The sequence below is a fragment of the Parus major genome, chromosome 12, assembly GCF_001522545.3.
Source record: "Parus major isolate Abel chromosome 12, Parus_major1.1, whole genome shotgun sequence".
Classification (NCBI taxonomy): domain Eukaryota; kingdom Metazoa; phylum Chordata; class Aves; order Passeriformes; family Paridae; genus Parus; species Parus major.
This window is the reverse complement of record NC_031781.1, coordinates 4,381,207-4,396,473: the sequence shown is the minus strand read 5'-3', so window position 1 is coordinate 4,396,473 and position 15,267 is coordinate 4,381,207. Positions and strand designations below refer to the sequence as shown.

At 45.4% G+C, this 15,267-nt stretch overlaps 1 protein-coding gene across 3 annotated transcripts in view; it reads left to right on the top strand.

The window, feature by feature from the left end:
* LOC107210488 overlaps positions 1-15,267 on the top strand; it is a 51,836-nt gene that overhangs the window by 33,233 nt on the left and 3,336 nt on the right. For 2 of the 3 annotated variants that reach the window (XM_015641380.3, XM_015641383.2), the window contains 5 exons: positions 9,661-9,668; positions 9,768-9,871; positions 10,453-10,569; positions 10,996-11,043; positions 12,773-12,863. In XM_015641380.3, coding sequence (XP_015496866.1) covers positions 9,661-9,668; positions 9,768-9,871; positions 10,453-10,569; positions 10,996-11,043; positions 12,773-12,863 — 368 coding nt within the window. The remainder of the gene's footprint in view (positions 1-9,660; positions 9,669-9,767; positions 9,872-10,452; positions 10,570-10,995; positions 11,044-12,772; positions 12,864-15,267) is intronic. The other variant, XM_015641382.3, reaches the window with a different exon arrangement.

The following is a 15,267-nucleotide window of genomic DNA, read 5'->3' as shown; positions in this document are numbered from 1 at the left end:
TGTGGGATTTAAGGATCTCTGTCTGCTTAATTTAAAAATAGTTTGAGTGGACTTGGTAACTGAGCAGGGGAAGCTGGGTGCTTTTCTGAGAAAAGTATGATAGGAACCAACACCTGCACTCTGAAAGCACAAAGCAAACTGTAAATTAGGCACCCTGTTGAGAGGGATCAGCCACTGGAACATCTGTCCAAAGGTATGGTACATTCTCCATCCCATGAGACCTCATTCTTTGCAGCTCTATGAAAGGAGGTGGGAGCCACCTTGGGGTTGGCCTCTTCTCCCAGATAACCCATGGCAGGATAAGAGGAAATGGCCTCAAGCAGTGCCAGGGGAGGTTGAGGTTGGACATCAGCAAGAATTTTTTCACAGAAAGGGTTGTCAGGCATTGGAAGGGGCTGCCCAGGGAGGTGGTGGAGTCACCATCCCTGGAGGTGTTCAAGAAGCAACTGGACGTGGCACTTGGTGCCATGGTTCAGTTGATGTGGAGGGATTTGTTCAAATGTTGGATTTTATCATCTTAGAGGTATTTTAAAATCTTAATGATTCTGTGATTGTCTTTAGGAACACATTTTCTGGACTGATGGTTCTGTCAAGTGTGAGATTTTTGGGCTCAGTCCAAGAATACTGATCAAATGTCAGTCATTTATATACAAAATGATCAAATAATTTCTCTTAGCCCTTAAATACTTAAGAAATTATGAAGTGCAGATATTAAAGACACTATTCACCAATATGTGCCCGATAAAGATTAAATAGGACTCCATGTTCCAATTTTGTATCTGCCATTTCCTAACTGTGAGTTTAATTTCTACAATATTAATAATGTTCTTTAGCACTTAAGGACTGTCAACCATCTCTGGTTTAGTGTTGTAGAATCAAGTTTAATACTGAATTGCCGGGAGGTATTTGTATGAAATGCAGATTTTTTCATTTCGTACGAAGTGTAACAATTCAAGTTCTGACTCAGTCATTATGATTACGCTACAGAAGCTTACAGCTTTGTCTCTAGTGATATTTAAAAAAACGTTTTAAAAGTCATTTAAAAATGAAAAATTGTTTGCATATTTTCATATGGAACAGTAGTGCATATGCAGGAGGATATTTGATAAATTATATATATAGGCATTTAAATTAAGAGATAATAATTTTCAGGTACTTGATATCATACACTATTTAATAATTTCTGGATTAGCCATTGTTGCAGGGGAGATCAAAGTGTTCTCTTAGTGTTTCATGTTGATTTTACTTTATTAGTGATTTGGAGCTCCAAACAAAACCTTGAGCCACTCTGCCTAAGACATTAAATTTCATGGTGGGAAATGAATCTCTTCCCCAGAAAAATACTGTCTAAATAAGCCAGATGTTCTCTGGTTTATCTCCACTTCACATGTGGGAAACAGAGTACAGAAAAAAAGTGCTGTTCCTGAGGTCACATGGGAGCCCCAGCTCTGGACTCACTTCCAGATCTCCTATGAACAGCTTTAACCAGAAGATCATTCCCTATTTATAAGGTCAAGATCAGTGTTTTTCCAGACTGCAGCAAATTATTTAGGAGCTGTATTTAGATTTAGAGAAGTTACTTAGGAGCTCAAGTGATGCAAACCTTTTGTATGGATGACTGAGGGAAAAAAAATTGTCTTCAGTTTATTCAGTGGTACTGTCACTGTAAGCAATTTACTACTTGACATAAAGAAAAGCCTCAGATTTTGTCTCTTAAGATGCTGCAGTGGGTTTTGTGCAGGTACAGACTGAGATATTTGAAGTCTATGGTTTTGCTAATGGTGATGTGCCTAAAAAATCCCAATATAGGTGTCTGGAATATGTCAAGGCAGTCATGAAAAGTCTGTGTTTTCCTTTGCAAAATACTTTTGGGGACTTTTGTGAGATTTAATGGCTGTTCACAGAATTAATGCAGAATACCTGACTTAGAGCCATGCAACAACTCCTTTCTAAATATGTTTATGCTCAACTGAGCTCAGCTTCCTTTTTTTTATTTGTGGCTTAAAGTAAATGCCCTGAGCACATTTTGCACTCAGATTAATAACCACTTTATCATCACAAGCCTTCCTGGGGCTGCCCATTTAGGGTTTTTGTTTTGGTTTGGTTTTGTTTCTTTCATAAAACAGGGTCAGCATGGTTCTCTCTAGCATTTGTAAAGAAGTACATGAATGATCTGTCCCCTTTATTCAGATCATTCATTTCACATTTGGAAGCTGGCCTTATTTTCAGTAATCAGGCTGGTACATAGAAGCTGGCTGGTGTAAGTGGTCTGGTTGGGGATTTTTCTGGTTTTGGTTGTTTTTTTCAGTATGTGATTCCAGGCGGGTCGAGGGGAGCTGGGGTTTGCTTGCAGTCAGTGCTCAGGAGTGCCATCAGAAGGAGATCTCCGGCAGCGCTTGCGCTGTTTCCATATCACAAACTGGGAGCGCAACCCACGGCGCTGGGCTCGGTGTGAGGCTCCTGAGATGAGTGTGTGCAGAGACCTGGGTTAGCTGCCTCTCGCCACTGCAGGGGGCTCCCAGCTGCTGGATAGCCTCTCCTCCTCTCCTGCCTTCACTGCTAACTCTGCTGGGGCCAAGTCAAGCTGCCCAACTTCTCAACGGGTAAATCTTGTTCCTTTCTTACCGCGTCATCTGAAATGCGAATACAGAGCCCGTCTGCAAGGTGCTGGGGTTTATTAAGGTGTGGGGATTGATGAATTGTAGGTTGGTAATTGAGAAAACCTACTTTCAAGCAGTCTGAGGTACAGAACTTGCTACCTCATATGTCCCTGTGCCAGGTGCCACAGAGCCAGTCCTCGGCAGGAAGTGCAGAGGGCCATTTTCTGGCTTTGCACAAATGGACAGTGTTTTGCTGATGTCAGTAGTTGAGCTGTACAAGATATTTTGTAAAGGAAGAAGGCTTGATGCTATCTCAAATAACTGTGATTTTTAAATTCTTACTAAACACAGATTTCTGCTTTTTCTGTTATTTTCCTGTAAACACTGTTGGGTTTTTCTCCACTGATTTAACTCTGCAGGGCTTGGAGCGCTTTCTTTTTGATGTGTCTGGACAGAGACTTTTAAGGTAAGGAAGAGTCCTTTAGCAAACGTTTGGGTCTTTGGACCCAAATTCCCTGAGGGAGAATTCTAGCAGGCTCAAAATGTGTAATGCTAGGGAGTCTACAATCCACACGGGAGTCTCAACTGATCTGGCTTGATAATTTTGGGAGAAGTGCTGGAAATGTCCTGAGTTTGAATGAAAGGTGTTTCAAACCCCAGGCCTCATCACTTGGGTCTGGTGCAGGGGTTTTCTTGGATAGAGACAGCTGAGGTGTGTCCCTGCCTGCTGGGGTTTGGGAGAGGCTGGGGAGTGCTGTGAGACTCCGGGGAACCAAGAGGGCTCTGTGCCAGGTTCCCAGGGCAGGGAATTCCACCTGCCAGCTTTGGGCCAAACTGGTCCCACAAGCCTTCATCTTCCTGGGGAAAGAGGGTGAGGGTGTGTTCTGCTGCTCAGCAGGATGTGGCTAATCTGAGCTGTATTTCTTCATTTGCCACTGCCTCTCCTTTGTGCTCCCGAACACGACATGGGGGAGGCTGCTGGTGCATTCCTCTAATGATGCCTTGTTCTCTTCTCTGCTGCTGGGGGTTCTTAGTGTCACTCTGCAAAAAGGAATTGCTTAACCCTCAATCCCTCCACCCCAGGTAGAGGGAATTGTTAATACTTCAGTGCTGTTCCATAATCTTAGAGAGAAAATGTGAAGCATAGAAAGACAACTTGCCAAGTTCAGAGTCGGGAAGAGATTCCAGAACTCTCTTCCTCTCTGATCTCTGTATCCTCACAGTGCTTTTCCATGGCTTCCTTGGAAGGTTAACTGCCCCCTTGATTTGCCTGCTCTGACCATAAGAAGCCTGGGTCTTTGGTAGGGTTTGGAATCTGATGATGCTGAGGTAGGATTGAGGTTGAGCCTTTCACTGTGGAATTCTGTGGCAGCCTTCAGGGAAAGCCCTGTCCATGTAGATGCAAACAGGACCTCAGCACAGCCAGGACTGCATGTGTGGCTTGACTCATTGCACAGGCAAGTGCAAAGCCTCACTTTCCTGAGGAGGAACTTTAGGCTAACTACAGCAGAACCATGGTGATATTTCTATGGCTAGTTGCATGGATTAGGGTGAACAAGGTGCCTCTCAGACCAATAGCTGCCTTAGGTATCTGGACAGAGAGAAGCTGGAAGGCACTGCATCAAGCAAGGCTCATTCAAGAGAGCTCTTGCAGTGCCTTGATATTGTGCTGATGCTGGGCACTGAGAGGTTGGGAAAGAGGAAATGGAGCCTGTTCCTGTCCACATCATTGCTTGAAACTGAGTAATCATCAGCCCCTTTCCCGTGTAGCTGTGCATGTCTTTAATGTTAAAAAATAAAGCTCCTGGCCCTGTTTCCTGGAAGATAGGTCTTTAGTCCATAAGCTCCTGTCCCAACCTTGCCTCCTTTGCTGGTTGTGTCAGAGCAAGCCCAGGAGGATGGCCTTTGCTTGCCTCGCTCAGGCTCTTTGCCCTCAGCCCCATCCCCAGTGTAGCTCAGCAGTCAGGGAGCTACACACCAGTTTGTGGGTGGAGAACTGAGACACATAAGGGCACTTTAATTAGGGTGGCATAGAGGAGTCTGTAACCACGTTGGAAATCTAACTCTGTTGAGCTACAAAAACTCTCGTTCAGACCTTGAGCAAGTCTCTAGAACTGAAGTGTGGAAGCCTGTATGGTTCCTGTACTTTCTCTCCTCTGTAAACTGAAATAGTTTGTCTTCTGACCTGGGTATTTTATCAGTCAGGATATGCTAGAGGTGGTGGAATAGCTTGCTGGTTGAATCATTTTGGAAGCCAATGCTATTAACGTTACACAAGAACTGAATTTTCCCCACTGAAGTGTTGCTTAGCCCATGCTTCTCAGATTCAAGCTGTCCTCACTTAAAATAGTTTTGAGAGCAAGAATCTTTATCATACTCAAAGTGTTGAGATCAGATTGGAAAGGGTGTAAATGACAACCAGAATGATCAGGAGATACGATCACATCCAAGAAACAAATGTGCTGGTTTATTCAGCAAGGGAAGATGAGGGAGATGTATAATCTGGTAGAGTTTAAATATGGAGGAAAGAGAAATGTTGCTGCTGAAGGACTTGGTGATGAAAGAACAAGTGACAATAAATTACTCATTAAAAAAACCCAAAACCTAACAGGCAAGGAACTAGGAGACATTTAAGCATGAGATCAAAGAAGCTTTAGACTTAGTCACTCAAAGTAGTCAGGGAAATCACATAGAGAGGTTAGTTATGGTTTTGAGAAATGATTTATAAGACAGTGGCAGTTAGCTTCTGTTGCCACAAACTTGATTTAGTAGCCCATAAGTTCCTCTTTTTACAGAAAAGTCTGGCAGAAAAGGCGTATTTGCCAGAGTGTTACTGCCACTGTACTTCCCCAAGGGAGCTGTTCCAGTGCTTGGCTATCCTGCTTTTCTGGTAGAACTGTCCGTGGGGAACCACAACGAGCTGTGTTATATCTTGATCTACCGTGAGATCTGAAAAGATGTGAGCATTTGATTTCTCGGAAGGTGAAAGTAATTTCTCGTAATACGAGTACAGATCGTTATTGCTGCAGTTATTGGAATGAGTTTTCTCCCTGCCTGGCCTTCTTAGTGCTCTTCTTTAGATGTCTTGACTAACAAAGTCTTTTATCCTCCTCTGCTTGATGCAGAGCTTGGGCCAAATTTTTCCCTCCATCTTTTACCAGAGGGAATAAAGAGTGACCACATTGATGCCAGTGAAGCTCCTCTGGGTTTGCTGTCACACATGACAGCAGCACAATGGTGCTGTGCTGCTAAGTGGGAGTTGTGCTTGGGAGATATTTTTTCATGTTATTACAGAGACAGCAATGGAGTTCAGCTATAATGCAGGGTCTCTTATAATCACACTCCTATTATGCTTTGTAAAAGGCTTTGCAAGCTTTTATTTTGTAAGTGAGCACTGCAGCCAGAGAAGCGTTTCTGGCACTGAATCACACGCATGGTTTGGGGGGTTTAGTGCAATGTCTGAGGTATCCCTGTGTTATACCATGTTTCTCCCAAGGACATAGCCTGAAATCTAACCTCCCTGAGGAAACAAGCAGGGAGGGGTTCTGCTGTTTAATTTACCCACCCAAGTCAACAGCCTCACCCCCAAGGCTTCCTCTGTAGTCTGTAGAAAGGGAGAAGTCCCTCAAGAACACTGTTCAATACTCTGTGTTAGGCTACAGTTGCATTGCCCCCAGGAGGAACTTTTCTTTCCTGAGCAGTTGTGACATGAGAAAACTGGCTTTGTTTAAGCTTAGGACTTAAATCAGGTGTCAAGTACTATAACTGTGAAGATTCCCTGCCCTCTGCCAAGTGCCTGGGAATGCATCTGGGAGATGAGGCTTTCTTTTAGGTGATGTCTGTGCAACACAGAGGTCTCCATACTGCCAAAACCATTCACATCCCTGTGCCATTTGCAAAACTGTATATGGCTGACATAAAGGTGATCTAAGGCCCACAAATATTTGGTTAACTTCTTCAGGTCGTGTGCCCTTGTGAACACAGTGTAGGACTGGGCTTTAGCTCTTGCTAGCTCCAATGCCAGCAGGGAATGCAGTGACCCTGGAAGGTTTACTTGGCTTTTGGTACGCTGTGCAGCTCAGTATTGGTTTGGGGTTTGATACTTACACATGGAAAGTTGTTGAGAAATTTGAAGTAAAATTGCAGTGGGTGCTTTTGCTTTGTCTGTATCTTGCTTGAGTCACGTAAAGCTGACGGAAGCCCTAAAGGCTGATGCTTGTATAGTTTTCCTTGTGTGTTTTCCTTTTCACACCAGGCTTCGAGAAGGATATGCCTTTGGTGGGTGATGGAAAGGTTGAAGAGATGTACAAAGCAACTGCTATCTCCTGGCAGTTTCTGGCATTTGACTGCAGTCCTGCCTGTAGAAAGCTGGCCAGCTATGTTAAAGGCATTGTAGAGTGTATTAGTTTAGCAAAAAAATCATTGTGCAAGAACTGACTTTTTTTGCATCTGGGAAAAAATGAATTCTGTGCACTGTAGTTGCTCCCACTTGAATAATGACATGCAAAATTTGGATTCCATACAGGTCAGTTACAGCGAACTCTTGAGAGAAGTTGTCAGTAAGAGCAGTGGCTTCGGTGTCTGTCACACATGCACACATTGTGTTAGGCTATGGAGGAAAGTTGGAAGTTTCCTTGCTGCATCTGTCTGACTGTCAGATTCTACATGTCCAGCCTGTGGTGACCAAGCAGAGAATGCAAGCTGAGACTGAAAAACAGAAAGAAAATGCTTAACTCCACCTCTTATCAGCAGAGCCTCCCCCAGATAAGCCACTGTCATCTCTGCTCAGGGGTCTGGCCAGCACTTTCACACTTGTCCATTCCTATGGCCAGATCTGTTCCCTTTCCACTGGCAGCTGAGGGAAGGCTCTGGCTCTGGAGGTTCCAAGCCACCTTTGCAGCACACTGGGCTGATCCAGGAGCAGATGTGTGTGACATGAGCTAGGCCTGGCTTAGACCTGCCTTTGGGAAGAGGCACTAGGGCTTCTCTCCTCCTAGGGCAGTCCAGAGCTTCAGTGACCCGCTCCTGCCACAGCCAGCTCCAGATGCTGGCACCAGCCTGTTTGAACCCCAATTCTGAGCAGAAAACAGAGGCTCAAGGAACTGTAGCTAGCCAGAGGGCAGAATATTTGTTGTCATTCTCAGTTAAGGTCCTCTCATCTTTAGAACTTGAACTTCTGATCAGACTACAAAACTGTGTCTGTAAAAGCACAGCTCTTCTCTGAAAGAGACTGCAAGTGTTTCTTGCTTGTCTCTCAGGGACTTGGTGGCAACTGTGCGTGACTTGCACATAGAAACTTTTTTTCCCCTAACTGCCTCTCCTCCAGATGCAGCCTGAACTCAGAGACCCGAGCTGTAGTCTTTCCATCACCCTCTGATCAGAAGGTTTGATAGAAAAGCCAAGTGTGCAGCAGCACCTGTGAGCTGGGGCCCAACAATGTGCACAAAGGGCTATCCAGGGAGTTGTCTTTGTAGGGCTGCTCATGCATGAGCTGGAACTGAGGCCAGCTGCTGCCCTCCAGCATTATTTTGAACAAAAAAGTCACATTCTTCTATGTGGTGCAACTGTGCTCTTACTTAGTACTGCCTTTATTGTCTCAGGTGGAGGGACCTGGAGACTCAGCAGTGTTTAAGGCCAATGGGGTAAAGAGCTCTTTAAGCTTGCTGTTGTTATTTTTCTTTTAACAGAAAGAAAAAAAAAAGTAGTAAAAGAGGTAAAATGAAGAGTTTAAAAAAAAGTAATAAATTCTCAGGTGATGGTTTTGCAGAAAAGGTAGAAATGCATGATTCATCTAGATACTCCTGCTTTCCTGAGCAATAAATGATGCTGCTTTCCTAACTGCTCTATTCTCAGCAGGTTGTTTTCTGATAAGAACTACTAGCAAAAGAGGATTCAGCCAGCACTTTTGGCCTCTGTCCAGCCAAGCTCAGCCTCCTTATCTCCTCCCATCTTCTTCAGCCCTCCCTTGTGTGCCAGAAGGAAAGGAAATGCAGGGTCTGGAGGTGCTGTAAGTGGGCTGAGCTCAGACCCTTGGCTAGGTTTTGACTCGCACGCAAGCAAAACTCCAGTGACTTCCACCTTTCCTGATGTGCCTGGGATTCAGGTTTCTGCTGAGGTTCTGGTCAAGATCTCCCTTCCTCTTCCTGCTTTGGGGTGTGAGGGTATTGAGGCTCGCAGTCAGACCTCCACCTTCTCTGGCAGGCAAGCCAGAGGAGACACCTCAGGCAGAAGCAGGGAAGGTCACTGGTTTCCTATGTACTCTGAGCAGCTCATGATCTGGGTTATTTCTTAGAGCAAACAGTTTGGATCAGGGCTCATTCCAGCCACAGCCAGCACTAAGCAGAGCTTGGGGCCAGGGAGGAGGCTGACAAGCCTGCTGATTCACATTTCCAGCAGACAAGCTAGTGCTCAAGATCCAAACAAAATCCAGGTCTAGGGGTTTGTGTTGTCCCGTAGAAAACAGTGAACCTCGTGTAGGACCAAGGGCTGAGTGCACTGAATGGGGTCAGGCCATCTCTCCAGACAGTGCCTGTTCAATCAATAACTAAGAGCAAACTCGTGAGGGGTGGCTCCAGAGCCAGACTTCTTAGATTTTTGTACCCTGGGACTTGTTCTCTCAGGCATTCTCATGTAAGGCTCTCTTAGCTGTAGATTTTGGTCTCAGGATTAGCTTTGGTATTTGACAGCATAGGAGCACCAAAGGAGGCTTTATCCTTGACTGGTGCATTTATGACTCACCACCACTATCTCCCACCTCCTTCCTCTTTGGGCAGAGGAAGCCACCAAAGAGTGGAGTTCAGAGAGCTGCAGACATTGTTTTTTTTGGTTCAGATTAAACAGGGAAAGGCAAATGCAAGTACCAGCATAGTCCATGCCTGGAGCAATCCACCTGCTTTGGCCAAAAGCCTCAGAAAGCTGAGGAATAGGCCAGGTAAAAGAATGGTTCTAGAATATTTATAGAGCACAGTTATGCTCTGTATATGTCTGCTGGGTCCTGAACTCTTGCAGCTGATGAAAACCACAGCAAGCTGCCATGCCTGATTCTTTCTCATCGTTTCAGCCTTGCAGGTAGAGGAGAATCCATAATAAGATAAAGCAAAAAAGAGGAGGAAGGTTTTCTTTCCCAGTCCAGAAAAAATAACCTGTTGGATTATAATCTGCAAACAGTGGAGAGTGCCAGCATGAGCAACGAGGGGCCAGAGAATCCCATCGCATCTACACTGACCGAGGGCATGAAGAGGAAGAGGGGGAGACCAAAGAAGAAGCCACAGGTGAGGGAACATCTCATCCCAAGAAGCTGCCTGAGGATGTCATGGCAGCAGCCTGATGGGATTTGCAGGCAGCCCTGGGAAAGCTGCTTGCTAACAAGGACAAGGGAAGAAGAGGTGTTCTCTGGTAGATGCCTAGATGGTAGATGTCATCCTCCTACCCAGGACAGCAGCAGGATCTGCAGCCTGGGAAATCTCAGCTCCTGGCCTCAGAGGCACCTCTGATGTGACAGGCAGTGACAGTTCAGCCAGGACACGTGTGAGAGAGGCTGACCAGGTCTCTGTTCTAGCCTGGAGACTTTCACATGTCATCACCCTCTGTGTCTGCACCAGTAATTGGACAGAACAGGCAAGGTCCCTTGGCCAGAGTTCTTGGAACTTACTCATTTCCCTAGCCCAAAAGACAAAGAGGTAGGAGTATTGCTGATCATCTTCTAATGCACTTCACAGCTGGAAAAGCAGAAACAACCAGCTATTTAGGGGTCTGGGTGCTCTTAGTGGGGTGAGACAGTCCAACCAGAATGAGAGAATGTAAATTGTGTCAGGGATCATCCTGCTTAAATGGTTTCTTCTTTTTATCCCAGGAGGATGGTGGAAACACAGCTGTTATCCCACAGGATGGTGTGGAACCACAGCCAGTGAAGAAACCACGAGGAAGGCCAAAAGGAAGCAAGAAACTGACTACTATAACTGGGGGAATGGTGAGAGGAAATGGTTTATACTCATTTACAGGGGAGAGAAGCACTGCTGGAGAGACAAGCAGGGATGTTTCTCTTACTTTAAAGATAATGAAAGTTGACCCTAATTCAGCTCAACTTTAATTGCCTCTGTTGGACAAATCAGTTATTGTGGTTTTAGTCCTTATTCACCTCCCAGCCTTCCTGTGTTGTTACTGCCTGTTCAGCAGTTTCCTTTCAGTGTTTCTTCTCCACCACTGCCAAATAATCACAACCAGTGCAGTCAGGCAGGTGTTTCCTCCTCAACTGTCTTCTATGCCCAGCTTTTGCTTTTTCTGCTACTTGTGAGATGAGACCTTTATACAGACCTTGCCATGTTTAGTGGTTTAGTCACAATGTCCAGCAAATCTGAGAGCTGACAATATTTTTCCCCTTTTGTTCTCAATAAAGAAAGATCCTTCTGCTGGGAAAAGGCCAAGAGGGAGACCCCGCAAGTGGGTGAGTATGGTGTTCAGTCCTTTCCCACTTCTCCAGTCACAGATCCTGGGGAACTTTGAGCTGTGTTTGCCCTTCTCAGGCCCTGTGTCTGCCACAATGTTCTTTCAGCCTTGGTAGCCTGGAAATAATTAGGGAAGCTGAGTGCCTTCCTGATGGCCTCCAAAAGAGCCTGGGGGAGATGCTGTACTTCAAGACATACCAGACTTCCACAGTATAGCACTTTCTTGGGCTATATAATGGCTATATATAATGGCAGACCAGACATCTATCTTTTCTTACAGAGGTTGTCTTCCTAGGAGACTTGAAAGACTGAAGCAATTGCTTAGCATAACAGTTTGTCTCAAAAAAAGAAACTTAAAGTTAAGCTAGAAGAGAGATTTTAATGAATGAAGAAAGTTTTGAGTCCTGCCAGCAGGAGACTATTTTATGCCGCAAACAAAGGATTAGTAAGAATTAGTAGCTAAGAATAAAACATTTCAGGTGTAAAAACAAGACAAAAGTTTTTAATCAATAAGGATATTCAGTCCTGTAAACTGTTAATGGTATGCTACCTGTCATTAGGAGTGATTAAAAAACCCCACAACAGCCACAAACCATTATTTAGTGTGTATCACAAAAATTGCTAGATCCAAACCCAAGCTGTGCACTTGCTGCAGGAATCCATGGGTTTGTTGTACAGCTGTGGTGGCTCAGGAGTGCTCAAGAGGGAAAGGAACACTTCTGGTTCAGCAGAACCAGAGGGACAGAGCAGCCTGGGAGGAAGGACCATGCAGAAGGCTTGGAAGGAAATGTTCACCAGCAAGGAAGTGCCAGGATAATGGGAAAAATCAAAAGTATTTTTGACTGTAACCTTGCCATGCAGGTATTTCCTGCATAGTGGGAAACTGCAAGCCTTGTACAGAATATCCCAGAGAAGGGAGCTGTTCCATGAATCTGTTCCTTCTCTGCAATCCAGGTGAGAAGGTAACAGGCTAGCCCAGCACACTGCTCTTGCTCAAAGGTTATTGCTTTCCTTAAGCCCATTTATATTATGTTATTTGAATACACGGATTAGGGAGGCCTGTGTTACCAGTGCTTAAAGCAGCCAGCTGTGCAAACTGGGATCCTCAAGCTCTATGGAAAGCCATCAGAGGCAGAAGTGGCCATGTCTTCCAGAACAAAACTTACCCAGTGAATTCTGCTGGTGTCATTTGTGGACTGACAAATCTCAAAGACAAGAAGGAGGAACTAGAGTTTTTAACATTTCAAAATGTGTCATTTTAACTTTGCTTAGTGAAGTATTCTGATGTTTCAGTTCAGAATTAAACAGCTGAAGAATTTTTTGGGGGAAGCAGAAGAAAAAAGAACACTCATTTTGGTTTTAACTTTCAATAGACAAAATGTTTAGCTGGTCAAGACAGGGGAATAACCTGAAATATAAAAAATATTTGTGATAATAAAAGAAATCACCACAGCTGCATAATGGGCAGATTTTTTCAAGGCTGGTAATGGGATGGTTTATCTTGGATTCTGACAGCTATTCAGAGTCTGGTGAGTTTGTGTGGACACTGTACACCCTGGTGTGTGCTCTTGGTTGGATGTAGGAGTTTGTGGTAAACAGATGTGCTGTCAGGGCTGCACAGTCTTGTTTAAGTAATAATCCAGCTACTTTGCATATTTGCAATTTTGTCTTTCAATACCTAATTTTGCATGGGGGGGACTTGTTTATTTGTGGTGTTTTTCTTTGTAGCCTCAAGCAGTGGTCCAAGAAGGAGAATCTGAGGGTGGGAATCCTCTGGAAAGCAGTGACTCGAATTTGAACTCTGCACCAGCCACACAAGGTTTGAAATTAAATAATTATAATTACACGAGACTAAACAGTGGAGCCAGCGCTCTGGCCAACCATGCACAAGGCTCTAGCACTGGCTGCAATCGTTCTGGTAAATCCCATAAACAGAGGAGCATTTGGAAAGTTTTTCTTCCATCTAATTCAGTTGTGACTGCTTCAGCAGAAGTGGAGGTAGGAAAAAAGAAGAAAATCTGTCTGTCTGTCTTTCCAAGAAGTCACACATCTGAGGTTCTGGTTGCTGGTAGAGGTACAGCTCAGTGAAATTGTCTGGCTGGTTTGTAAAAAGTAAAAATAGTTTATTGTTGGTGTCTTGCCTGGAAGACTTTATGAATAGAAGATCCCTTGGTATTTGGGACATTTTATTACGCTGGAATAACTCCAGAATGCTTCCAGGATGGTCTTCCTGTCTATTTCCTGGTTTGTAGTCTAAGGCAGATCACTCTGACAGTGGCTGGCACTGGCAGAAGTGCCTCAGCAGCACTGTGATGGCACTGGCCTGCTTCTGTAGAGGGCTCCAATTTATCTGAGCTTCTGAGATATGAGATGCCAGATAACTGTTATCACTGTTGTAGGAATGTACAGGTGCACCACACAGAGCCCCAACCGCACCTGAACCCTGCAAAAATACAAATCTGAGTCTATATCATTCAGGACTGAGGTGGATTCCAGGAAATCTTGTGTGCATCCATGTCCTACCTTCAGTGGGCTTTGTAGGAAGCTCTTCATGAAATGTTTTCCCTGGAGAGGGAGAAAGGGGCCAGGGGAGGCAGATGTTGCCTGGTTTGCCATGTGGCAGCACAGCTGCTCCCTCTTGCCACTGGTGTGCAAAGTGACGCTGGGCAGCCCAGCCCAGCCCTGGGTTCTTAGAAAGTCCCTGGAAAAGCCACATGATTAAATGCCAGAGGAGTTAACCTCAGTTGCTCAATTCAGTTTCCTCTGGGGCTCCTGCTCCCGTATCGCTTCCTGCCACGGAGTTGTGCGCTGACATCAGCGGAGCCGCAGCTCACAGGGGATGAGCTCACCTCCGGCCCGGCTGCCGCCTCTGGTACAGTTAAACATCACCCCAAACCACAGCCAGTGCAGGTACTTTCTTCTTCCTTTCAGTTTGAGTGGGGCCCGGGGCAGTGACGGCAGGAATCCGTTTCCCTGCTGTTGCAGTGAGGTAGCGGCAGACGGGACGGGATCAGCGGATGCTGCGGTCGCTGGGAGACGGCCGTGCAGAGCACGATAGTGAGCCCCAGCCACAGCGCCTGCCCGACCCCGGCGTGCAGAGGGGACCTCTGCTCTTGGGGAGCATCTGCACTTCTCTGAGAACAAAAAAAGGGCCAGGAAATCACTGGGGATATGTACAGTATGAAACCAGGCAATCCTCTGGAAAAGTTCTTAAGTTATTTACTCAGGAGCTTGAGATGGAGTGGTAATCCTGGCTTAAAACTTCTGACTGGAAAAGGAAAGGGGAAGCATGCTGTTCTGACTTAGTGGAAACTGTAGATCCTGGGGCTTGTTTGCAAGCACAGTGCAGCTGTAGCAGCTTGCAGACAGGATTAACCCATTCTATGGCTCTGGGTTTAACTGGGGTATTATATGCCTGCAAGTTTTTGTACTACTCATGCAGGAGGCTGCTGCTCTGAGACTTGTTAGGAGTCTGTGATCTCATAATCATCTTCTGCTATAGACACAGCCAGAGCTTTGGTCATTGAGGGCTTTGGTGATTTGGGTTTCTCCCTTCCAGATGAGGATTTTTAAGGTGCTGCACCAGGGAGGGGATGGGAAGGGATGTCCAACCTGCTCATCCTGCAGGTTGTACACTGCACAGCTCTGAGGGGGAAAAAGATCTGCCCTGGGCTTTGTGTCTGCAGCATTCAGGTGAATTACTGAAATAAACACTGCCTCTGTCTCTCAGTCTGTTATGGAGAAAATCAAGATATGTGCAGAGCTGAATTAGAAATATGCAAGATTTGCAAGCCTCCAGTGGGGCAGAGAGCTGCTTTAAAGCCAGCAGGCTTTTTTTCCATGCCCTTAGCCTGGCGATCTAGCCCTGGTTTTCCCAAGGCAACCCCTGGTTATGGGGGACTTCAGGTTATCCAAGAGCAGGCAGGATTTGTTAATGGATCAGGCTCTGTTGTGTTGCTACCTGTAGATTCTGCCAATCACAACTCCAGCATTCACATTTCCATTTTTCTGAGTCAAGAAGTGTTTGGGGTTTTTTTTCTGTGTGTACCATTACTGAAGGATTGATGAATCTCATTTCATAGGCTCCTAAGCCACAGTGGCAGATGTGTTTTGTCTGAATAACTGTTCTTGGCTCATGGACTGTAGGTGTGAGGGGGAAAGAGGTTGCTTTATGGTCAGATTTCCAAGAGCCAGTGCAAAGCCCAGAAGCAGCCTTGGGATCT